This window comes from Narcine bancroftii, chromosome 12, assembly GCF_036971445.1.
Source record: "Narcine bancroftii isolate sNarBan1 chromosome 12, sNarBan1.hap1, whole genome shotgun sequence".
In the NCBI taxonomy this organism is placed as follows: Eukaryota; Metazoa; Chordata; class Chondrichthyes; order Torpediniformes; family Narcinidae; genus Narcine; species Narcine bancroftii.
The window spans coordinates 17,060,829-17,087,705 of record NC_091480.1 but is presented as its reverse complement, the minus strand read 5'-3'; the positions used below and the strand labels follow the sequence as shown (position 1 = coordinate 17,087,705).

The following is a 26,877-nucleotide window of genomic DNA, read 5'->3' as shown; positions in this document are numbered from 1 at the left end:
GAAAATTGCCATTGGCCCATTTTCTTTGGAGTTATGTACTGTGCACATAATGAGTCAATTGGGTACGATTAACTTTTTCTTTCCACCCACATACCACCTTAACCAATCCCTTACTAATCACAAAGTGGTATGTGAGTGGAAAGTGGTTTAAACTGAACTGAAATCTGTGGGAGCACTGGAGGTGTATTCATACAAACTCAGTGACTCTGTGGGGACTCTCTTTTGCTTTTCTTTCTCTGACTGTAAGGGGTGTCAGGCAATGCTAATGGTGAAGCTTTGTCTGCCTTATGGCAGATTAAAGGCAATTTCATGTAATATTACATTTATTTTTTATTACACTACAATAAATAGTATCTGATCTGAACAACTAATCCATTTGAATACAAACATGGAATATGTTTAAAAATATGCAGATTTTCTATTCTTCAGTCCAAAGTGGACAATTTCAATTGGCCTTATTCTTGTTTAGCAACTTAAACAGTCTTTGTCCCTTTGCATCCTCCTCACCCAACACCAACATATTATTTCATTGTGTATGGATTTCAATTATTACATTCACCGAGCAAACTATCTTCGTGTTATTTTACCTTTCTTTTCCCTAGGCTCAGTTTCTGGAACCTTGGTTGCCTTTGCCTTGTCAACAACTACTTCATCCAGAGACTTTTTCAATGTTTCAGTTGCTGTTTGAAGCTTTTTTGCCTCTAAAAAGGCCATTTCTGCAAGAATTGTCTGATCCTGACTTTCATAGAACAACCCTGAGTACAAAATGATCGTATTAAAAACCAGAATCTGATAGTTAATGCTATTAACACTTCAAATTATGAAAATATACTAATTATAGATATCTAGATCTGACTAACCACCCATAAGAATTCATTTCCAATCTTTAATCTAGCAAGTATGAGATTCTGCCTGCTATGCTTGTTACGTCAAATATTATTTAAACAGTAGCAACATGTAAAGTTGAAAAGCAAGTAAAAACAGAAAACACCACAAGAAAGAGGTCAAATAGCATCTGTGGATTGCAAAACAATATTAATGTTTCAGATCAATGATCTTACATCAGTTCTATCCAGTCCTGCTGAGTAATTGCAGCATCTTCAATACTATCTTGGTTTTGCTTCTCTATCTTAATTGTTGTACTGCCATTCAAACTTAACATTACAATTAAATAGCATTTAAGAAGTCAGTATGTGGAAAATATTGCAATGGAAAGAGTAGGTTAGAAGTTTACTATCTTATAGGAAGTCAGAATTGTGATGGAATACTTCACTTGACTGGATGAGTGCAGCTCCAAGAACACTCAAGGAGCTCAGCACTGACCAGGACTAATGAACCAGATTGTCTGACATCCCATCCATCATTCTAAATACTAATTCCATTCTTCACTGGTGTAGTGTGGCTGCAGCTTATATCATTCACAAAATCCACTACACCTGGTCACCCAGGAACTTCAACTGTACCTTCTAAAACTAACATGTCTGTCTCCAGAAAGTACCAGAACAGCAGTCACATGGGAATATCACTATTTGTAAGTTCTCCTCCAAGACATACACCATCCTGATTTGGAAATATATTGCTGATCCTTCATGGTGAATAGGTTGAAATTCTGGAACCACTGTTAAGTATGTCAACCAGGAGAACAGTAGATATTGCAAATCATTTTAACCTTAACAGTAGAGATTAAAGAAAGTGATTCACCACCTGCATTTTAAGGGAAATTATACACAAGCAACCTATGCTGGACTTATTAGCGATGTTCAGATCCCTAAGGCTAAATTAAAATTAAAATTAAAGCTGTTTTAATTTTTAAATTTTGCATATTCTTTGTGGGACTGTTACAGATCCTGAAATCCTTTGCATGGATGGATGAATATTTTCATAGAAATTGTTACATCAGGAGGCAAAACAAAACAAGTATAATTGATTGTGGTAAGCACACCAAGATGTATGTTCAGACAAAAGGCAAAGCCAGTGAATCATTGACTGTGGATAATTGGATGTTATTGTCATTTGCATATATGTAGGGAAGAATATAAATGCAAACAATTGAATTGGTGGAACTGAAATCAAATATAAAAGATGACCCAAACTTTTGATTTAACATGTTTTCTACGAATATCACTTTTCTATTCAATTTAGAAGGTTTTCAGCAATAGTTTTACTTTATCAAAACAATGGCTCAGCCAGTGGTCAGAATGAACATGTGATATCTGACTGTAAATCAAGTGATGAAATTAAAAGTATTCAAATTATGTCTGGTTTCAGCAACCTTTTGAAGTACTATTTGAAATAAGGATTGAAAAAACAAAGAAATAGAGCAGATAAGTTTTAAATGCAAATAATTTCTCACATATTTAAAGTTTGGCAGATACAGTTAGATATCTTTATTAGTCATTTGTTTATTCGTGTTCGTATGTAAATAAACATTGAGGTTTCTTTTATTATACAGATTAAAGCACAGAACAGATATGGATGGGTCAGCATCACTTGGTAATTTCTAATCATCAAACGACATATTTAGAGAGACAAGACAGAGAATTTTAAGATGAAATGAAACTTGCCTTGCATTGTCCATGCTATAATGTTACTTGGTTCAAAGCATCTGGCACTCTCAAAGAAATTGTCTGCCTCTTCATATTGTTCATTCACACATGCTAGAATCCCACACAGGAGAATACTGAACAGAAGCACATGACTGAATCAACAGAGAAACCAATAATAACTAGCAGAAGGATTATTTAGAATATGTGTAAATGTGAGGGATCAAGTCTAATGACAATGTCCACTTCTTTCTACTTACTGTGAATAATAAGTATTTTTTTTCCATCTACTCTCAGTCCTTTACTTATTATATGACATATTGGATCACATGATATATTGGAGGAGGTTTGAGGAGATTTGGTATGTCACTAAAAACTCTCGAAAATTTCTGTGGAGAGCATTCTGTCTGGTTGCATCACTGTCTGGTAGGGAGGTACTAGTACACAGCACATGAAAAAATTCTAGAAAGCTGTTAACTCAGCCAGCGATATCACGGGCATCAGTCTTCACTCCGTCAAAGGCATCTACACGAGGTGGTCTTAAGAAAGCAGCCTCTATCCTCAAGGACCCTCATCACCCAGGCCATGCCCTCTTCACACTGCTACCAGGAAGGTGATACAGAAGCCTGAAGACAAGCATCCAGTGGCACCAGCTCAGCTTCTTCCTCTCTGCTAGCAGATTTAGGAATGGACAATGAACCACAGACACTACCTCACTTTCTCCTATTTTCTTGCACTATCTATTTATTTTGAAATGTAACTTAAAGAAATATTTGCACTGTAATGCTGCCCCAAAACTACAAATTTTGTGACAATAAATTCTGATTCAATTTTGACTTATTTCAATCATTTAGATCAGTGGTTTTCAAACTTTTCTTTCCACTCACATATCACCTTAAGTAATCCCTATGCCATAGATGTTCTGTGACTATGAAACCGTGCACATAACGAGCCAATTAAAACAGAGGTTTTCAAACTCTTTTTATTTCCTTTTACAAACCATCTTAAGTAATCCCTTACTAAGAGGACATTTCGGCCCTGGACATTTCGGCCCTGGACACTTCGGCCCTGGACACTTCGGCCCTGGACACTTCGGCCCTGGACACTTCGGCCCTGGACACTTCGGCCCTGGACACTTCGGCCCTGGACACTTCGGCCCTGGACACTTCGGCCCTGGACACTTCGGCCCTGGACACTTCGGCCCTGGACACTTCGGCCCTGGACACTTCGGCCCTGGACACTTCGGCCCTGGACACTTCGGCCCTGGACACTTCGGCCCTGGACACTTCGGCCCTGGACACTTCGGCCCTGGACACTTCGGCCCTGGACACTTCGGCCCTGGACACTTCGGCCCTGGACACTTCGGCCCTGGACACTTCGGCCCTGGACACTTCGGCCCTGGACACTTCGGCCCTGGACACTTCGGCCCTGGACATTTCGGCCCTGGACATTTCGGCCCTGGACATTTCGGCCCTGGACATTTCGGCCCTGGACATTTCGGCAAAAAAAAGACTTTGAGTCCATAGTTTAGCACTGGCCCGGTAATCCCCCTGCGTTGCGGCATTTCAGAAACATTTTGGGACTTATTTTTTTATTAAATAATCACTTATTATACAAATGTAAATAATCTAAGCCTTCAACGGCAAACATTTTGGGATTTATTGTTTTACTTAGGTTCATGATTGGCACTGGCATGGCTCCCTGTGGCATTGCAGCACTGCCTGAACCCCCAGCGTTTCAGAAACCACTGCCTGAACCCCTTGCATGGCAGAAACTCCCTCCTACCAGGAAACCACTTGCCCGGCAAACATTTTGAATTTATTGTTATACTTATTAAATAACCAAACAAATAATCACTTATTAATTTTTAAATAATTTTAAATTATATATTCCATTATATGTAATTTTTCTTTGGCTTGGCTTCGCGGACGAAAATTTATGGAGGGGCAATGTCCACGTCAGTTGCAGGCTCGTTTGTGCCTGACAAGTCCGATATGGGACAGGCAGACACAGTTGCAGAGGTTGCAGGGGAAAATTGGTTGGTCGGGGTTGGGTTTTTCCTCCTTTGTCTTTTGTCAGTGAGGTGGGCTCTGCGGTCTTCTTCAAAGGAGGTTGCTGCCCGCCGAACTGTGAGGCGCCAAGATGCGCCGTTTGAGGCGATATCAGCCCACTGGCGGTGGTCAATGTGGCAGGCACATTAAATTTACAATATATTGTTATAATTTACCAAAAGCCTTTGTTTTTGATTGTTCCACAACTGTTTTGAATAATTTAAATACATCACTATAAGCTACGAAAAGCCCTTGTTTACTGGGGAAGCAGTTTCATGGGGGAGGGATTTTCTGCAACACAGGGGGTTCAAGCAGTGCTGCAACGCCGGGGTTTCAGGCAGTGCAGCGGGATGGAGTCGGCCAGCAGACAGTGAATGAGCAAGCCAAAATATCCAGTGTCAAACTGTGGGTACTAAAATGTCCAGTGCCAAAATGCCCTAGACCTGATTTAGATCAATGGAATCATTTAGTTGACAGCTTTATTTTATTTTTTTAATGTTTAAATGAAGAATCACTAAAATGTTTAAGAAGTTCAGAGGCATCTATACCTTCAGAAATTATCACTTCATTCTAACTCGTGAAAAGTACCAATAGGAACAACTCTTGGATCACATGAAGCAGAATCTGAAGATGTAGATTGTAGATAGGGAGGGATGTTTATGCACATCCTTTCACTATGAAATGGACATAAAATCCTCTCTTCAATATCTGCTTAGATTTAAAAAGTGACAAAAACAGTTTAATTATTTATTTAATGGACAACTTCAAATAATAACCTAGGAATCTGGAATTCATTCACACCACTGTTATTCCTGAATCCAGGCATTCTTTATACAAACTGATATGAGTAGTTCTATTAATGACATGAACTTATTCCCTTCAAATATGCTTCCCTACTATAATGGTGCCAGCTTCTGTGACAGGCATTGTTGTGTCTTTATATCATGTCACACTTTAATTCTCTCCACTCTTCTATCTCTACACAGCAAATCAGATGTTGGTTACTTCGATTCAAGGACTAAAAACTTTACTTGGAAATCATAGTATCTCTCAGAACCCCATATTACCAAGATGAACTGTACTCATGGATCAGGGTGGGTATATATCTCACCAAGAGGACATTTAGATGCTCATGTTACACCTGCATTGCCTGGACCATTCTGGAGACTTTCTCCAATGTACCGAGGAAGAGTGCTCTTGATCACTAATTTGCTTCTTTCGGTGGAACTTGGTCATAGCACAATACACGAAGCTACCACTGGATTATGATTTTTAACCACAAAACATAAGAAACACAGGTGTCGTTAAGGATGATGAGGAAGCACCAAGTTAACAAACAGCCCACAACACCTTCAATAACAATCCTGGCATAGATTTCTGTATTAAGCATGAAAGTTAGAATTAAGACTGAATATGTATCAAATTGAATTTCTACACTTAGCTTTGGCTATTTCTAAAAAAAATGTTTATCCATTACCTGGAAATCTGATTTAGTTTTAGGAATACTGAAATGAAATCCTGTATTCCACTTGAAAAGATCATGTATAATTTGAGGGACAAATACCATTTCTTTTTGTAAAAGTATGGAGCCCATAGCTAAAAATTCTTGGTTTGAAAATTTAACCTCTCAATCTGTTCCAGTGGTGGTGTCTCGGTTTTCACAGTTAAATAGTTGAATGTTTTTTTTTAAATGATGGTCTCCTTTCTTCTTTCTTAGTGGGTAGAAGGGGGAGGAGGGAGGTTGTGTTTTTTTATTTAATTATTTACTCTCTGTATGAATATATTATAATTGGTGTTATACGATTTAAAAATTATAAATAAAATATTCCAAAAAAAATGGAAGTTAGCGATCAGTGTTATCTTAAATGTTAAGTGATAGAGGGCAACATGTTCAATCTTCATGAAACACGACTAGCCTGCCACCGAACTCAACATTTTCATTGATCTGCATGAAATTAGATAGGTGATGAGGGTGAACTACCAGTGCAATTGTGTGAGCAAAAACTTTGATTTAAAAATTAGTTTTATGATACAAATACATATATCCAATTAAATTTTATAAGTGGGATTTAATGGATGTTTGCCACTAATTGTGAAGTATTTTGCTCTTGAGATATGGGTGCCTAACATCTGGATCCCAGATGAGCACCTGATGATGCACTCTGACAAACCCTTCATTGGGCTTTTCATCCCAGTTGCATCTTCCTGTACGCAATATTGGCAAAGTAAATGATTCTCTGCAAAGTCTCTATCCCACACAAGATCGAATAATGTCCTGATCTTTGGACTTAAACTTGCAAAAGTCTGATTTATTAACACTGAATCCTCAGGAAAATGAATACCCAGCCATTATCCATTCAAATGTTGGTTCAGTGTACTTGAAAGGAGCAGGATAATTTGCATTGATAGTTCACCTCACTCACCTGTCAAATTAAAATAACCTGCCTATTATCAAAATGATTTGGACCATCCAAGCATTTGTTTAAATCACTATAAAAATGTAAGATTCTGACCTGTTTACATGTTCTTGGTCCACTGCAATCGCCTCACGGAAGCATTCTTCTGCTTTGACATAGTCATTTAACAAGAGATAGAAAGTACCATAGTCGAACCAGTGTTCAGGATTTGACTTGTCACGTGCCAATCTCTGTAAAGAAAAGGTGAATTGTGTAACACTGCTTGTTAAATCAGTGAGACATTTCCAATTATTCTGGTTGAATGTCTTCTGCATCCGAGACAAAAGTAGAATGTGAACCTTGTTCCTTTTTCCTGGTCAAACGCTGGGCAGAAGACCAAATCAAGGCCAACTTCCCATACCTAAATGGTGACATACAACATAATTTTGGTTCAGGTTGCCAGAAGGTGTCTAGATGCCATTGAGTAACAAACATTAGGACTCTTGATATATATAGATAAGTGGTGTAATACAATTTTACAAAATTCCTAAAAGAAAACAAAGATTTTTGCACTTACTTTATCTAATAGCTCTGGAAACAGCTTATGGACAATTTGCTTAGCAAAAACATGCAGCTCCTGCTTGGGGAGTACCCTTGCGAGTCCTATCTGTTCTTCCACACAGGACAACATTGAGAAGACAGTTCTTTATTTTAGAGTTTTTAAAATAAGAATGGCCTTGCTACTTCAGTACTATCAGTCATATACTTCCTCTTCACCTGGCTTCTCTTTGGTCATACAGCAAGCCCCCCAGCATTTAGCACCTATAGGAATTGGTAGATACTGGATAAGTGAATTTTCCGATTACTTAAGTTTGCATGCAGTGTGACTGGTGAACTAACCACTAAGGGCGCCAATTTAAACTTTTAAAAAAAAATTGTTTTCTGCGATGTTTTTGATAGTTGCTTGAATTCAACAGGGATTTTACTGTATCATGTTGCTCTTTTATCACATCTCTCCAACATAAAATAAAGAACACAAATGTATAAATCACAGGTTCTTGCAAGGAAATACAGGAACTGTAAGCTATTCATTAGACATTTAAGTCTGTATTACAGTACTGTTTTTTACTAAAATATCTTCTCATCCTCTTCCATGTAACCTGCCAGTTTACAGCTGAGGCTGCTTTGATGGCTCAGACTATCCCATTGTGTACACTTTGTTGTTTTCCTCCACTCTCCATCTCCATCGGGCACACAAAACTCAAAACGGTCAACCAGTTTACCTATCTCGGCTGCACCATTTCATCGGATGCAAGGATCGACAACGAGAGAGACAACAGACTCGCCAAGGCAAATAGCGCCTTTGGAAGACTACACAAAAGAGTCTGGAAAAACAACCAACTGAAAAACCTCACAAAGATTAGCGTATACAGAGCCATTGTCATACCCACACTCCTGTTCGGCTCCGAATCATGGGTCCTCTACCGGCATCACCTACGGCTCCTAGAACACTTCCACCAGCGTTGTCTCCACTCCATCCTCAACATTCATTGGAGCAACTTCACCTCCAACATCGAAGTACTTGAGATGGCAGAGGCCGACAGCATCGAATCCACGCTGCTGAAGATCCAACTGCGCTGGGTAGGTCACGTCTCCAGAATGGAGGACCCTCGCCTTCCCAAGATCGTGTTATATGGCGAGCTCTCCACTGGCCACCGAGACAGAGGTGCACCAAAGAGGTACAAGGACTGTTTAAAGAAATCTCTTGGTGCCTGCCCCATTGACCACCGCCAGTGGGCTGATATCGCCTCAAACTGCGCATCTTGGCGCCTCACAGTTCGGTGGGCAGCAACCTCCTTTGAAGAAGACCGCAGAGCCCACCTCACTGACAAAAGACAAAGGAGGAAAAACCCAACACCCAACCCCAACCAACCAATTTTCCCTTGCAACCGCTGCAACCGTGTCTGTCTGTCCCGCATCAGACTTGTCAGCCACAAATGAGCCTGCAGCTGACATTACCCCTCCATTAATCTTCATCCGCGAAGCCAAGCCAAAGAATTATGCCCTAATGTGTACATGTGCAATTAATTCCTTCCTGGGGAAGGAAACTGAAAAAATTGGAACTGAGGATGTGCCTTGGAAAAATCAATCCCAAATAAGAGGAATGATGGTAGGATTCTATCTTATCAATCTATATACAGATATATGCAAACTCTCACCTCCAGATGGTATTTACTTGCAAGTTCAAAGTTTTTGTTTCCTTCAGCTTCTTTAGCAAAATGTTTTAACTGAGCAGAACTAAGAAGTGATTCTGGAATAGGATCTGGAGGATCGATGTGCAACAACTAGGCAGAGAAGAAGACTATAAGTTAGAAAATAATGAAAGACCTGTTGGCATTGTATGTTTACTGAAGGTGAATCACAATTTATAAAAGTCTTGCAAGGACTGAAAATTAAACAACTTGATGTGTCTTTCAGAGAACAGTTCAGAGAATGTTGTTTTGCAACTGAAACTTACGTGGGATGGTCACGTATTAGAGGGGAGTAATAGCAAAGCAAAATGGGTGGAGATATCCAAAGAAAGAAAGCTACATGCTTCTGCATGTAGCCATTTCTGTTGTCTTCAAAAGCAAATAGAAAACTGAAGTTTAACAGTTTAAATAGCTAACTTTACATAGATAAATATTTCAGCAAAGATAATTGTATTAGTTTTGCCATTGTCATTTTAGATAAACGGATTGCTTCAAGAAGGATGTGATTTTTCATTACATATGTTCAGCAATTCTATTCTGTGACTTCATTAACTATTTTATGACTATTAATGATTCTAAATTCATTAATGTGAGTATAAAAATAATTAAATGAATGGAGGGATAAGTTTATCTGTCACAAACATTGGTTATGCATCTTTATCTTTGCTCTATAAAGTACATGGTTTTCACTGAGGTTCTGCAACATTGTGTTTTTACTTTATCTATGGCGTCTGCAGACTTTTCACAATACATTTGTTTAAATAAGATGCTTATTGGAAGGTAGTATAATTTGCAAGTCTTGCTCTCTGGAAGGCATGAATCTCAAGGTCGTGATTATGAGTCAGGAGGTCTGAGTTCATTGTAATCTGGAAGGTTTTGAGATGAGATCCAGGGTCCAAGTGGATTGCTCCAGGAGAAGAGTGGTTTTGTTGGCGATGCATTGGGATCCAATGGCTGGATTGATCTTGTGTTATGGAATTTTGCAAGAATTTGTCAACAGAGTGGATTGCTGCAGGTTTTTGACTGATTTTAATCACCATAGCTTTCACCAAATATTCTCCTAGGTTTTAAAGCTGATAATGAACTCCATAATCTTAATAATTCTATGAAAAGTTCAAAGTTCAAGTTTATTGCCAGAGTACATCAATGTCATTACATGCAACCTTGAGATTCTTTTTCCTGTGGGCGAGGCAGAATTACCACTTTTGGTAGTGTAAACAAATAAAGAAATGTAAACAAACTGACTGTGCAATACAGACAGAGAAAAAAACAATAAAGCACAAAAGTAAGAATCCTTAAATGAGTTCTTGATTGAGTTTGTTGTTGAGAAGTTTGCTGGTGGAGGAGTAGCAGCTGCTCATGAACCTGCCAGTGCAAGTCTTGTGTCACCTACAGTGTCCTCCATAATGTTTGGGACAAAGACACTTAAATTTGTAATCAAACAATTCACATGTAATTAAAGTGCACATTCCAGATTTTATTCAAGGTAAATTGTATACATTTTGGTTTGACCATGTAGAAATGACAGCACTTTTTATACATTCAGAGGTTACACTACAATATGCAAGCCATGCAAACGTGTTGTGGTTTGGATCTTGGGCAGTTCCTTTATGCCTCCATACTTTGCTCTTGCCATCACTCTGATATGGGTTAATCTTGGTCTCATCTGTCCAGAAGACCTTTATCCAGAATTCTGCAGGTTCTTTTAAATTCTTCTTGGCAAACTAATTTGGCCATCCTTTCTGTTGCGAAATAGTGCTTTGCATCTTGCAGTGTAGCCTCTGTATTTCTTTTCATGAAACCTTCTGCAGAAAGTAGACATTGACATATCCACACCTGTCTCCTGAAAAGAGTTCCTGATCTATCAGACAGGCATTTGGGGATTTTTCTTCAATATGATGAGAATTCTTCTGTCATCCTTGGAATACCAGTCCCTTTGCGATACTGAGCTCACCAATACGGTCTTTCTTCTTAATGATGTTCCAAACTGTTGAGTAATCCAAATGTTTGGGTGATGTATCTTACTGTTTGCTTTTTTTTTCCAACCTCATTATGGCTTCTTTGACCTTCAATGGCACAGTTGGCGTAGCAGTTAGTCCAATCCCTTTACAGTGCCAGTGATTGGGACCTGGGTTCAAGCACCGTCTGTAACAAGTTTGTATGTTCTCCCCATGTCTGCATGGGTTTTCCCAGGGGGCTCCAATTTCCTCCCACCGTTTGAAACATACTGGGGGATAATTGGGTGTAAATTGGGCAGCACGGACTCGTGGGCCAAAATGGCTTGTTATTTTGCTGTATGTCTAAATTAAAAATTTAAATTTAAACTCTGGTCCTCGAAAAATGGAAACTACAGACTACAAGTCGATGAAAATCTTAGAAGCAAACCTAGTTCTCTTTTACCTGGACCAAATGAAGCAATTAAACATACCCGAGTACAATTAAACATACCCGATTATAATAATACTAAGCTGAAATGTGGGGACTACATATAAAAAGTGCTGTAATTTCTACATGCTCAAACCAAAATAGATACAAATAACTTTGAATGAAATCTGAAATGTGCACTTCAATTGCATACGAATTGTTTGATAACAAATTTAAAACTGTGGATCATAGGGGCGAATAAAGAAAAAAGAGTGTCTTTGTTCCAAACATCTTGGAGGGCACTGTATACCTCTTTCCTGATGATAGCAGTGAGAACAGAGCTTGTGCTGGGTGGCAAGATGAAAATTATAATTTTTGAACATCAGTTAAAAAGTAGAGCATTTTATAAATCTCATTAATCCTTACCTTGTGTAGACAGCAGTGCATCTGATCAACTAAATAAATATACAGCTCATTAAGGAATGTCTGAAGTTGTTCTCGATCCTCAAAGGCCACAGTCTTCAAGTATTTTTCTCGCACAATTTTTACAACTGCATGCTGCAGTAGAAAAAGAAACATTAACAATTTTACAAGACATAATCCCTGAAATAGTTCAATTTCTAGAATAATACTAACTTATCAACAGGGAAATGCTCTTATTCAAAATCATTTTTGCTAACATTCTTATTAACATGAAGATAGCATATTCCACTTTAATTTACAATACATGTGTGGCTCTTTGATGTACATTTATAAATCTTAAAGAAAATTTGCTCACTCACAAGATGATCCCAACATACATTCTCACAAAACACTACTAATAATTGTTGCCCAAATCGCATGTGCAGACAAATTTTGGATTCAAATTGAAGTCCTAATAAAATCCCAATATTATAAAATCTATTTCAGAGATACTGAAAAAAATCATGGTCAAACTCTGTTGTGAGTGAGGAAACAGGTTTGGTAGATCTCAAAGGCAAGGACTCTGGACACAGCTTTGATGGGAAAGGATTTTATTTACAGAAGGCAAGTGTGGGAAATGGTAACAAGTGTGCACGCGCACGCACACACAACGTGAACAATAATCAAGGAGTAATCACTATGATACCCCATCACCCCTCAACTCAGTGCAGACACGGCTCTATGCTACAAGGGACACTAATTAAATGCTCCCAACCCTTTTAACAGTGCACATCTTACCAACAGTTTCTCCAGCACCCTTCCACATTTCTAGGCCTGGAGTAAAGAAGGGTAGTGGAAGAGAGAGAACAAAGAACACATGGCACCTTTATACTGCTGGAGGGTCCAGCCCAGGTCATTAACAGGAACAAATGGCTCGGTCCCAGGAGGGTTAATCCAATTACAACAGCCAAAGGCTCAAGGCCAAGTACAGACAGGCTGGAGAGTCCAGTCCAGGTAATTTACATGGATCCAACAGCAAGGTGTTCTCTAATGGGTGGAGCAGAACCAAACCTTGGTTGGCAAATGGTATATCCTCTGACTGGGTAGGGGGCAGTGCTGTCCATACAATGTTCCAGAACAGTTAAGCTCATACACACCAATTCCAATATCGTGGTTAGAAAATTAGGTGCATTAGCTGAAGAGTATAACATGCCCAAACCATGCCAAAGTAATAGATGAATGCAAGTGTGCCTGATATACATGAGATAAATCCTTCAAGTAAATGAGGTTACCATCTCACAATACAGTTTTTGTGTTTGACCAGCAATGGATAAGTTCAAAATGTCCTAAAAATTATCTACCTCTGCCCAAAACTTTCTCCATCATCTTTCTGCCCAATGTCATTTTTCTTCATATTGAAGCATCTTAAACATATTGGGCCAACCAACATTTATGTGTTTAGGAGAGCAAAATATGAGCTCCTTTAATCACAGAAAAGTTACAGCATGGAAGAATGCTATTCGGTGTTGAGTCTGGCCTGACCCTTTGAAACAGTAATCACATTGGTCATATTTCTGTGTTTTTTCTCCAGATACTTTCAAATGCTAATAAAGTATTTATCCAGCTCCCTTTTGAATGCCATTACTGAATATGTCTCCATTTCCTCAGCCCTCACAATAACAAACCCTGTGATGTGCCATCAATAATCACAAAAGGCTGGAGTTGTGAAACTAACAGGCTTTTATGAACTAAAGACTGGAACAACCATCTACCTCCTTGAATGATTGAAGCAAAAAGAGGAGCATGCAAAGGGCTATGGGAGGTGTGCCCAGCTAGCAGCAGCCAATCATGCCATAACAGTGGTTTACCACACCCTTTTCTTAACTCTTTCTTTATAACTGAAGTACCCCATTAAAAAAAAATATATACATAGATTACATCTCTATATGAGGTCTATTAATCCTTTAAGTTCTTATCAACTTTTGGAATTATGCCCCCTGGTTTATGTTGCTCTTTTTATTCTGACCCAAATGTAACACTTTGCATCACCTTTCACTTGTTATTCATTCGCCCATTTCACTAACATATACGTATTTCTTTAAATCCATTTCTATCCTCCTCATAGTTCACTCTGCTTCCAAAGGTTGTGTTATATGCATATTTGGAAGCCATCCACCAGACATCAAGTTCCACGTCATTAATAAGTATTAAGTAATTTCTCTCTGATACTTAAAATAATTTCTCACTGCAATTCTTTTTCCTGATATCATGCCAATTTTTCATCCAATGCTTATTGCTGACACTTTCAATCAGTGGCCTTTAATATTGGTTCCAAACCAAATGCACAGCATTTTTTTTAGAAACCAGCATCTTTTGATAATGACATGAATCTCAGCAATTCCCTTATCAACACTCTGTTAGTTATTCAAAATATCTAATTGCTAAACATTATGTTTTTCCAAACACCTTACTATTTTTTGCAAAATAAACAGTTCTTTAATCCTCATGCACCACCTTCACCTAAAGACATGGAGGACTCTGGCTAGGAACTTTGCAATTTCCTTCGTTACTTTCCTCGGTTATCTAGGATCTTGTCTGATCTGTGATGTACCATCTACCAGATGGTACCAGACTGATATATTTTAATGCAGCTACTTTTTCTAGCACGTTTCTTTAGCAATTTTAGCCCATATATCTCAACAATATTTTCCTTTACAGTGGATCCAACATCTTCACTGATGGATTGAAAACTCAATTTCCATATTATAACTGATTCAGATTTTACCTTGAGCTGCTCTTTGAAGGCAAAATATTTTCCTGAGGTGTTCAGCTCAAATATAAGTTTATGTTTACGCTCCTCCTGATCCTGGTATTCATGCGAGAGTTTGCCTTCAAATAGCTTTGGTCCAAACATTTCTTGGTATTCATCCATAATTATCTTAGCCACACTGATTATTTGATTATGATAATCTGTGACAGCCTGTGACATATAAAAATGAATATATGATAAATTTACTCCAAAACCATAAATTCTTTCTTTTTAAAATATTTTTATTGAATTTAACATATAAAGACCATTAAGCCACTATGAAAAATTGATGGTATGTACTGTTTTACATCAATTGGGCTTTTTCTGTTGTGACATCTCATTTTCACTAGTGAACCTGACACTGTGTGTTAGTTACATTTCTTCGATACAGTTTCTTAGGGGATCCTTTAACTGAGCACTACATAGGTACTGGTATTATGCAAGTACTCTCCATAGCATGTCATGCAGGTAAAGGTTGTAATACGCACCTTATCTGCTCCACTTGTCCTACGAGGGAATAATGGCCGAGGAGGTATCATCTCTGCAATCCTGATTTCGAAAGACAATTAGTCAATGATAGATTTGATAGTTAATGTACTCATGAAAATGAGTACTGCTGCCAACGGGGGAGGGGGTGGGTGCGTACTGTCACAAACAGGGGACGGGATGAGTGCTGCTGTGAACGGGGAGGGGGTGGGTGCGTGCTGTCACAAACAGGGGACGGGATGAGTACTGCAGCGAACGGGGGAGGGGGTGGGTGCATGCTGTCACAAACAGGGGATGGGATGAGTGCTGCTGCGAACGGGGGAGGGGGTGGGTGCGTGCTGTCACAAACAGGGGACGGGATGAGTGCTGCTGCGAATGGGGGAGGGGGTGGGTGCGTGCTGTCACAAACAGGGGATGGGATGAGTACTGCAGCGAACGGGGGAGGGGGTGGGTGCGTGCTGTCACAAACAGGGGACGGGATGAGTGCTGCTGCGAACGGGGGAGGGGGTGGTGCGTGCTGTCACAAACGGGACGGGATGAGTGCTGCTACGAATGGGGGTGGGTTTCTACCGCGATCAATTTGTGTATATATTGTGCACAGTGAAACCCTGATTTAGCGCAATCCTGCTTTTTTCGCAATATGATTTTTTTTGGACCCAAACTATCGGGTTCCATTCTACTACATTTGGAGTGTTGGGTATATAGAATTGTAACAGATTATGTTATATTTTATATAGATATGTTTTAAAGGAGATAAATTATGCCCGTTTTTTTTTGTAAAGGTCACATACAACCACTTCAAAACAGATCTCATAAAATACTGGAGCTCTGCTCAAGCCAGTCAGGGGGACTCCGAATGTCTTTGCAAAAGCTTTGGGGAGTGCCTAAAGAGACTTCACCAATGGTTTGTTGTTTTGGAAAGTAACAGATGAAAGAACTGAGGATTAGGCCCGAAGCTGCAGGCTGTCTGAGTGCAGTTTGCTGTTCTAAGAGGTTCATGTGGTTTTGCAAGCAGAGTGAATCAAACAGGCTTTTCTCAGAGAGAGACAGAGAGACAGAGAGACAGAGAGACAGAGAGACAGAGAGACAGAGAGACAGAGAGACAGAGAGACAGAGAGACAGAGAGACAGAGAGACAGAGAGACAGAGAGACAGAGAGACAGAGAGACAGATAGTTGAGCAGCAGCAGCTGGGATTGGAACATGACAAGCTGGCAAGCTTGTGGAAAAGCCCCATTTTGAAGACGCGTCGTGGGTGCTAAGTTCAGCCTGGTCAAATCCCTTGTGATCCATACAAGAGGGGAGGACTGGCTGCCTAATGTTTCACTTGAAATAAGAGAAACAAAAAGGAATTCTGTGATGACCTGAAAGAAAGAGGTTATCATTTGGAAAACCCTGATCGGGCAAGTTTCTTCGACAAGACACTGAAGTGGCCGATTAAAAGGAATCAGTTTGTGTCCAGCAAACAATGAATCTCTCTCTGAAAACTGACAAGAACCTCTCTGAGCAGTAACCACTTACCTTTCAAGCACCAAAGCCTGGTCAAATTCACAAATGTTAGATTCTGTGCACAATATAAGAATCGCCTGCAACCAGTGAACTTGGAGGAGTGAGAAGTGAGATTGGACTGTGAATCAAAGAACTTTTCTAAACTTACATACATGTGTGCTTAGAATTAGAAGGGGGTTAAGTTAGGTTAAGTTAGTAGTAATAAGATAAAGTTTGATCTTGATCCTATTTTCATGTTTAAAGATAACTAAAAGCAACTTTTGTTTCAGTAACCATTTGCCTTGGTAAATTTCTGTTGCTGCTGGGTTTTGGGGTCCTCTGGGCTTAATACAGAACTTTCATCCCAAAGCTGCCATTCCCTTCTTTGATGTCCCCGTATGTAATCTTATTGAGAGTTGTAATGTAATGCATGAAGGTATTTTCAATATTATTTAAAGGATAATGGATGTACTTTGTATAAGACTGAAAGTGCATGGACTAATTAAAGGCTTAATATACTGGTATTTGCCAATTGGGATAATGCAGATATTTGCAGTGACAACTCCTTATGGGTATATTTTAGATCTGAATAAATCCAGTAAATTGTGGCATTATAAAGAGACTAAGTGCAAAATAAAATATCAGCAAGATAAAATTTGCATCTCTGAAAGAATTACAGTGTATACAGTATTTCTACTCAAAGCTGAATTGTACCTTTTAGCTAGATCCTCCCGAAGTCGCTTCTGCACCAGAGGTTTAGCCAGGCTAAACTCCAAGACAATATATGACCTTGCCTCTGCATGTTGCTGCAAGTTTAAATGCAAAAGTGATGATCTTCACATTGGCAAGTCATTCTTATATCCAAAAATAAATTAAACATTGAATGAAAGGAAATGCAACAATTTCAAAACCAATCTAATGTACACAATTAATGAACTGGTTTAAAAATAGGCATCATAAATCAATCACTAATTACTGTAATAACTCTGATGTGCTTTGGACAACCCACTATATTTTGAATGTTTAAAGGTATTGTTATGAATTGAATCAATTTTATTATAAAATTACAAAGGAGCAGCAATGGAAAATTCACCCGTCAATGGTAACTTCAAAATAATATTTTTGTTAAACTATTAATAACATAACATTTCTTATTTATCTCCAAACTTAATTTCCACTATGTGAAAATGTAGATATGTGAGTACAGTTTAAGCTCGAGTCTGAAAAGTCCATTTTATCTTCAGCCTCAGACATCTTGTGTTGCTTGAAGATTTTTAAATCACGGTTCAGAAGTAATTATGAAGCACTTTTAAATATATCTGCAGATCGCTAAACTCTTGAGTCTTTTGATGAGTTGTCTTTCAGGGAGATATTCTTCATACAAGTTTTTTAATGTTTCCCCCTATCTTGTTAGGGTTACAGAACTGTGATCTTCACAATTATTTCTTTCTTAATCAAGAGCGAAGTGGTCTTACTTATTTTAAAGCCACTTATTTTGAGTATCTCCTATAATAAGGATAACACAATGCAAAAAAGAATCTCCCTTTCTCTCCAGAGACTACTGTTTGAAATAATTAAGTTATGAAATAACCCTGTCTGTCACAGGGTAGCCAATCTCTCAGTCTGGTTTTAAAATGTCTCTGCCTTCACTTATTTTTCTCTGAAATCATGTGCCATGACATCACACTGTTTCAGTTTCCTTTTTCCAAAACACAAACCTCTCTTCAAATTATCATTTCACATCCATAAAAACATCTGACCTCATCTCTGTCCAAGAGGTTAAGTGTTTTTGTCTCCAGAAAGTCCAGGAAGAACTTGCTTAATTGAGCAGCTGCCAGCAGAAGCTTTTCATACGCTTCTACCATCCTGGAATCAATTAAGACCCACACTGTCATCCAGTCTGGGCAATTCTGAAATGATCTCTCTCACTCTCTCTCTGTGCAGTGGTATATCTGTACATGTGATGTGACCTGTGTGTGACCCTGTCCAGCCCACAAACTAAGTTTACTAAGAGATTTTATAATTACAGATTTTAACTTTAGATTAATATTAACACAAATCTGTTACAGTATGATAAGTTAGCATGTAACAGACTCCAAATAAAATTGTTAATGCATCTTGTACACTTGAGCAGCACTCAATCAATAGAGATTTCAGGTGAAGCCTATTTAATAAATGTACTTTTTTTTCCCTCACAATGTCTTTTATTTTTGTGCTACTTTCACTTTGTTCTTTAACTTTTGTAAAATATACAATGGTTATTTCTTCATTTTCTGAATTTTTCTATGCAACTCAATGTCAACATAAATCTTATTCAATCATTGCATGAGGGTGTATCAGTTCTGATGCAAGAAGTCAAAGGAATGAAGGTAGTGGAGCAGCTGCCTCAAAGAACCAGGTTCCTGACCTCTGTGCGGTGTTTGCAGGTTTTCCCTGTGATTTTAGAGTTTTCTAGGTGCTCCATTTTTAATCACATTGCAAATGCATACAGATTAATAGGCAAATGTCCACTATAAATTGCTTCAAATGTGTCGGAGGGAAGCAAAATCCTGGGGAGGGAAGTAAAGTTGATGGGAATGTGGTAAGAATAGATTACAGAGAATAGAAAAATTCTGAAAGGCAATATAGATCGAAGCAGCTGAATAACCTCCTTCTATGACAGAATATAAACATGGAAATTCTCAGGGCTGAAAATCTATTGTAAATAAATAAGAATATCCCCCAGCAATATTAACTTAGTTTATCCCTCTCCATAAATCCCTCCTGATCGGCTAAGTATTTCCATTATCCAGTCTAATTTCAGGTTTTTTTGCATTTGCTTTGTTCTGCAGCTCAAGTCCCAGGATTTATTTATTTTTTTTAAATATCTCAATTTGTTGTACAGCTATGATTAACAAGCTTTAATTTCACTCTTTTAAATGATAAGACAAGCAACTATTCAGGTCATTTGGCCTCCATTTCATCACAGATATTCCCTTTGTTTTTTTCCCATTCCTCCCACTATGTGCAGTTTATAGCACAATTGGTTTCTCTCTTATCCAGTTCAAATGAAGGATCATCAACCTGAATCATTTACAATTTCTCTCACCATAGATAATGCATAATCTGCTGAGTAGGCCAAATATTTTCCGTTCTTATTCCCACATCATGTGCACCACAAAGAAAATATAATTAAACCCTGGTTATTTAATTTCCCTTCTTCCTGACCTTGGTCAAAATGCTGCTGAAAGACACTGTTGTCCTTAATAATTCTTGGAATTGTTACTCAAATACTTCCCTGGCCATCCTTCCGTTGCCCACCTTCTATATATGCTATCTAAAATTCTGCTGCGCATATCTAATGCTGAGCACTCTTGAATTATTGCCTCATCATATTTAAAATTCTCAATAGTTTTTATTTAAATTATTTCATAACTACCATCATTTATCTCTGTAAGTTGATCTAGTATTTAATTCACAAGAGATAGAGTAAGAAAAAAAAGAGTTGGGAGAAAAATCTCACTGTTAACTATTAACGTAGACGTACGTCTCCTTCCATGTTAACTGCACCTGAAGCCTCAGATTCTAATCCATGTTCTGTCATAAGTGTCTTCATATTTATTAAGCTCTACAAAAACAAACATTTAAAAGAGGCCATGAAATGCATTAGTAAATCAAAGCTAAAAATTAGTTCTCATTTTTTTTAAAAAACTGATCTTTCCTTCCAGTATAAGTTTCAAATACAATTTGCCAAAGTCCTTTCCCTAAAATTCTTTATCCAATTAAATCTCATATTTGCACAATGAATTCAAATCTTTTTCAATATACTGATAAATTTGATAATCAAAACTAAAGTCTCATCCATTCTTGATTTTTCTAACTGAGTTGGCTCTTTGCAGGTCGAAACGCCAGAAACACTTGAATGAAAATCAAACATTTAAATTGATATTAAATAGAAAGCAAGCTACTGTCTGGCAGTTGTGAAATATCAAGTGCTTTGGTCTGTTAGGCCAGCTGAATGTTTAAAACAAAACATATTTAAAAGTATTTTAACTTTTTTTTGTTTCAGTTTTTAAAATTGTTGAAATATGTGAAAGCTTTGAGAGGTTGCTGAACAGTAATTATGGTCAAATAATATATTACATAGTAGAATGAAAATAACATTTTCAGCAATTTTAAACAGTGAAAATAGTTTACAAATATACCTACCATATATATTTGTGTAAAATTTGATCTCTTGTAAAAGAAGATCCCTTATTTTTGACCAAAAATTTGGTATTTTCCATACATCTCCTGTAAGAGTTGACCCTAGTCTCTCTCCATGGCTCCAGCCGCCTGTAGGCCAGAACTCCTGACATCTCTGTTGCAGGCCAGAGCTCCTGATGCCTTTGATGTGAATTTCCTACATGGTCCTGGCTGCCCACAGACCTGAGCTCCCAATACTTCTGATGACACAGATACTTACCACAGTCCCAACCTCCCCCTGTATCGGTGTCCCTCGCCAACTTTAGCCTCCACAAGGTTGACACCACTGCTGGATCCCACAGACTCATCCCCACCACCATCACTCCTTATCCTTCCCCATCACCTTGCACCCTCTCTCTACTCAACCTGTCTTCTCCTTTGAGCTCTCCCTTTCTACCTTCCACCCCTTCCTCCAATCTTTTGTGTTTTTATTTCAATCATGATGCCTGCAGATTTTCATGTTTTACTCTTACTTGGTAGAACATGTGTTTTGATGTGAAGACTATTATTCCTTTAATTCATTGTGTTTTTGTTCTTTATTCATTTAGAGATCATTGTTTTGGATCCTGGTGTGAATTTCAGCCCCTCAAAAGTAGAATCCATAAATTGAACATTAAAAAATGGTCTTGAAAGTGTTTACAGTAGGTAACTGTCAGTTCACTCACTTCTCAAGAATATCATGGAAAAGAATGCAATCTGTGGAAGAATAAGTGCTTTTTTGATTACATCAGTTAAATAGTCTCCATTATGACAATGATCACTAACTCTGTCATATTTTATATCCATGTAATTGTTTATAAAGCATTAACAATGAAAGAGGACAATGAACAGCTTTAATAGAAGAGTGAATGATAATAAACCTTGCTGAATGCATGGAATACATTTATACAGTTCAAATGAATCAATGGCTTCTGAGAGCAAAACAATATTTAATGCTAAGAAACATCCTACCTTCTTCACAGCTTCTTTTGCTCCCTTTTCATCCTTAAATTTATTAGCAGTTATTTTAGCATGTTGAGACTGTCCCTTCCCTCCAGATGTTTCCCGAGTCAAGTTTCTCTTATGTTTTGTCTGGATCATGTACAATCACACATTAAGTATGTATTTTAAACAGATATAAAATCACGCACTATTTGAAGATTATGTTACTGTATTAACAATTACCTTTTCAAATATCTCAGCCTCATTAAAAGCAACTATTGGGTATGCTCCTCGAATCCGCCTCACACCAGGATATAGTAAAGGTGCCATATTTACATAAGCTACTCCATGGAAAGAAATAGGTCCTTCCTCCTCTGTCTGCAGATAATATAAATTGAAGGATTATCACAAAGACTTGAAAAATAAATATCACCTAAGCTACAATTTATGTAATTTGTGTCCCTTTTAGTGAAGGTTTTCCTTTTTGTTTCCTGTCAATTATATTAGGATTAGAATCCATGTGATAAAAGAAATACTTCAACCAATGAATTTAAAAAAAAATTAAATTTAGACATACTGTACAGACCTTTATAGCCCATGAGTCTGTGCCACCCAAATACCCCAATTAACCTATAACCCCTGTTATGTTTTGGAGGATGGGAGGAAACTAGAGTATCTGGAGGAAACTCATGCAGCTAAAAGGAGAACATACAAATTCCTTATAGAGACAGCGCTGGTGCTGTAATAGCCTTGTGCTTACTGCACGCTAACTGTGACGCCCGAAGCTTTAACTTTGGGAAAAATCTAAAGGAGGTAGTCATTGTTTAAAAATGCATCTTTTTAAATTCAAAAATGGAATGGAATCCTTACAAAAGACAGGGTGCAAAGAAGTATGGTCAAGATAAGTGTGCAAGCTTGTTATAGAAGTGATCAAAAGAAAAGTCATCATACATGTTTGCTATAATTGCTCTTTTTTTTTTAAAGAATAGAAAAGTTTTTTTTTGGTGCGCAGTGTTTATAAAAAAAAAAGACTCCTTCCTGTCCCTTTCGTTAATATAACTAGGAATAAGCAACTGACCTTATCCATTTTACTGCTTTTCCCACTCTTAGCAGGAGGAGTTAATGGCACACGCTTGATCTCCACAGGTAAGAAAGTGGTCTCTGCAATATGTGTCTGTAAGCTGGAAAAAATACTTAATTTATACAAACTTAAAACAACTAATAAATTGTCTGTAGTTGAATATTTAGTTACAGTTTAAGGAAATTAAGGTGGATCTCCTGTCTTGCAGATGTTTACTTAAAACAAATACCAGATTTGGAGTGAGATCTTTTGGCTTGTCATAATTAGATTATCAACGTTCTTAACATCTAACCTCAACAATGATCATTTGTAAACATCCTTTTCTAAAATACAAAGTCTGTTCAACAAGATGCATAATTTTCTCTCAAAGAGCAAACCCACTTCAGTGGCAATTTTATGAGACAAGAAAACATACTTTGCAAACCAGATCACAGCTTTAATACGAGGTGAAGAGAAGGTGTTGAAACTGACAGAGGATTAGCTAAATTGCAAAGGAAGGTAATTTTGAGAATGGCTTCAAACCCTTATTTTTCAGGATGGAAATTAAGGGATTGGAAGTTTTACTGTACATGTGGGAACAAATTTACAGAGCAGTAGACTATTTGTTATTGGTTATCTCCGCTCCATCCTCAACATCCATTGGAGCGCTTTCATCCCTAACGTCGAAGTACTCGAGATGGCAGAGGCCGACAGCATCGAGTCCACGCTGCTGAAGATCCAGCTGCGCTGGGTGGGTCACGTCTCCAGAATGGAGGACCATCGCCTCCCCAAGATCGTGTTCTATGGCGAGCTCTCCACTGGCCACCGTGACAGAGGTGCACCAAAGAAGAGGTACAAGGACTGCCTAAAGAAATCTCTTGGTGCCTGCCACATTGACCACTGCCAGTGGGCTGATATCGCCTCAAACCTTGCATCTTGGCCCCTCACAGTTCGGCGGGCAGCAACCTCCTTTGAAGAAGCCCACCTCACTGACAAAAGGCAAAGGAGGAAAAACCCAACACCCAACCCCAACCAACCAATATTCCCTTCCAACCGCTGCAACCGTGTCTGCCTGTCCCGCATCGGACTTGTCAGCCACAAACGAGCCTGCAGCTGACGTGGACTTTTTACCCCCTCCATAAATCTTCGTCTGCGAAGCCAAGCCAAAGAAACCCTATACTATATACTTTTAGCAAGACTTGCTTTCTTTTGTACTCCAACCCCTTTGCAACACTGGCCATTAAATGAATTGCTTATTATATCCTCATATTACAATTTTGTATCTCATGACGGCATACAAAGATTTCTCTGTTCATCAACATTCACTGGTGTCTCCAAAAAATATTCAATTCTTCCTACATACTATCTACCAATTCCAACAGATAACACCAACTCAAACAGTTCACTAGTGCCTTTTGAAAACCCAGGAAACATCATTTGGTAACTCTATATTTACCCTTCATGATTTCTTCCCAAATATCTCTGCTACATTTGTCATAGTATATCAGAATCCACACAATGGCCAGGGATTCCTGGTGTTCCTCATCTCTTTCTTCCTCTTTTTGTCTGCTGCTTTGCCCTGTTCCTCTCTTTTTTCTTTGAATGTTGCACTCCAAACTATGCATGCCCATAACCGGGTCTTGCTAAATTCTTAAAGTAAAGGCACAATCCCTCTTTCAGCAATAAATTGTAACAAGCTCTGGAAAATAAAATGACAAGCTTTTTCAGCCTCTTCTCTATAAATTATTCACAACTATCTTCTAAATTATAAAACACTACTTTAGGCAACAGTCCAAGTATTGAGTCTAATTCTGGTTACCAAAATTTATGAAAGATGTAAAGGGTAAAGCAGGTGCACCTGATATTTATTAGGATGGTTTCGAGAATTAGGAACCAGGTGCCAGGTTAGGGTGGAAAAGATTGAGAAGATATTTGACGGAACAGAGATTTTCATCTTATCAGTTTCAAACTCCAGAATAGAGACATGATGATACAAATCATTTCTCCATCCAATTCCCATTTATACTTAAATTAACATAATGAGATACAACAGTTACCTCAACAAAGCCTCAGGTTCCATAAAGCAGCGGCGCTCAATGTTCCATGTGACACGCTTCTTCTCATTTTCTGCCTCTGTTCTAAATGTCCAGTCCTGGATAATCATTGAAAGAAAGTAAAATTACCAAGTTTGTCTTTTGTTCTATTTGGAACAAATCTATATCAGGTTAATTTATATGAGTAAATTTCACTCAATGTTACAGGTGCCATAGAATTGCTGCTAAATTAAATAGTTCAATCAACTAGTGAACTATGTTAATGTTTGATCAGCTTTCACTCTATCGAGGACATTTACAAGAGGCGATGTCTTAATAAAGCAGGCTCTATCCTCAAAAACCCCCAACACCAGGCCATGCCCTCTTCACTCTACCATCAGGAAAAGGTACAGGAGCCTAAAACCAGACACTCAATGGCACCACCATCAGATTCCTGAATAATCAATGAACCAAAGACACTGTTTTGCTTTTTGTGCATTTTTAAAAAAAATTGTTGTTGTAAAAGTGGTTTATATGAATGTTTACACTAAGGTGCTGCAGCAGAGAACCAGATTTCGTGACTTGTTCATGACAATAAATTCAGATTCTACAGTTAGTTCCATCAAGTTGCTTTCAATCAGACCCTAATCTTTGGGAACACATTCAACTGTTTCTTATATTTAAAAAAATGACAGATGAAATTAGCCAATAGTATTTTTAATAAGCAAGAACTGGCAATTAATTGAGAAAAAAATGAATTTGGCTAGAGCTTTAAAACGGCTTCTTTTTTGTCTAAAATTACTCCAGTTTGAGCAACAGCGCTAGGGCTTTTAAGTAGGACAAAAGAGGAAATATGGAAAACACAGGCAAATAACTTATTTTAAAAATGAGTATGTATCATTCTTTGTGTGAAGGATGTCAATACCATTTCAATCCAACTTTGATCTGCTACCTGGTCTTACATTGATTTTTGCATTTTGCATTTGGTGGTTTGTAAGGTGCAAATAGTGTATCTCTTACTTTTCCCTTCCTTTCCAAACCTACACCAATCATTTTTTTCAGATACATAATAAATGGAATCTTGTGGCGGAACAGTGAAAATAAAAGAATGAAGGTCCACTTGAACTTGAATTGATGCTCCCAGTCAAGAGCACAGAAAATGACACTGCCTCTATCTCAGGCATCAGATTGTAGACTTGATTTTTATCTCATGCCATGATTGAATATGGAGGAGGAGAGATGCAGGACATACGATTAATAATTTTTAAAGTAAAAAAAGTTAAAAGTAATTTCCAAAGTCTAAATTCTTGTGCATTATCCCATCCATGAATATGCGGTCTGCAGCAGGCCCAGAAGAACTTGGTCTGCAGCAGGCTTCGAGGAGGGGATGGATAAATAGCATATGCTAGATGCTCTAAGTTCTGCACTAGATACAGTTGACTACTCTGGTGGTGAATCAGCAGAAGAAAGCAGATGCTAAACAATTTAATTATTTACTGGATTGATGCACTGCCAAATTATTGTACTCATATCAATGTTAATTTATAGGTTCACCACTTCTATCTGCAAATTAGAGCTTTCTGGTTCTTTAAATGATTTTGGAAGTTATTTGTTAAGTAGTGTATGATCTTTTCCTACTAAAATGTAATACAGCAAAATTATCTACTTAGAACTTTGTCAGTTACAGCCCCATTCTGTATTTATTAACCCTCTCCTTTATTTTAGTGCAAACCTTCGTGTTAACCCCATAATTTGCTGATAGACACAATTTTGAAATTGTATTTCTGATTCCTGAATACAAGTCGTATACCAACAACAGTGATACCCGCACCCATCTTTACCCCCTTTTG

At 38.0% G+C, this 26,877-nt stretch overlaps 1 protein-coding gene and 1 long non-coding RNA gene across 12 annotated transcripts in view; one reads left to right on the top strand and one right to left on the bottom strand.

Annotated features, from left to right (window-relative positions):
* The window catches only part of cfap70 (cilia and flagella associated protein 70), a 53,513-nt gene that overhangs the window by 14,178 nt on the left and 12,458 nt on the right, over positions 1–26,877 (bottom strand). For 10 of the 11 annotated variants that reach the window (XR_011347151.1, XM_069905396.1, XM_069905394.1 and 7 more), the window contains 13 exons: positions 25,052–25,146; positions 23,013–23,115; positions 22,178–22,312; positions 21,965–22,084; positions 20,316–20,396; positions 17,504–17,595; positions 15,306–15,366; positions 14,794–14,988; positions 12,033–12,164; positions 9,210–9,335; positions 7,108–7,241; positions 2,565–2,698; positions 588–755 (listed from right to left, as the gene is read on the bottom strand). Coding sequence is in view for 10 of the 11 variants with exons in the window: in XM_069905396.1 (XP_069761497.1) it covers positions 588–755; positions 2,565–2,698; positions 7,108–7,241; positions 9,210–9,335; positions 12,033–12,164; positions 14,794–14,988; positions 15,306–15,366; positions 17,504–17,595; positions 20,316–20,396; positions 21,965–22,084; positions 22,178–22,312; positions 23,013–23,115; positions 25,052–25,146 (1,576 nt within the window). In the remaining variant the exon portion in view is untranslated. The remainder of the gene's footprint in view (positions 1–587; positions 756–2,564; positions 2,699–7,107; positions 7,242–9,209; positions 9,336–12,032; positions 12,165–14,793; positions 14,989–15,305; positions 15,367–17,503; positions 17,596–20,315; positions 20,397–21,964; positions 22,085–22,177; positions 22,313–23,012; positions 23,116–25,051; positions 25,147–26,877) is intronic. The other variant, XM_069905398.1, reaches the window with a different exon arrangement.
* On the top strand, positions 15,800–26,266 carry LOC138746847 (uncharacterized). Its single transcript, XR_011347153.1, has 3 exons — positions 15,800–15,861; positions 21,562–21,658; positions 26,090–26,266. It is a non-coding gene; the product is annotated as an uncharacterized lncRNA (long non-coding RNA).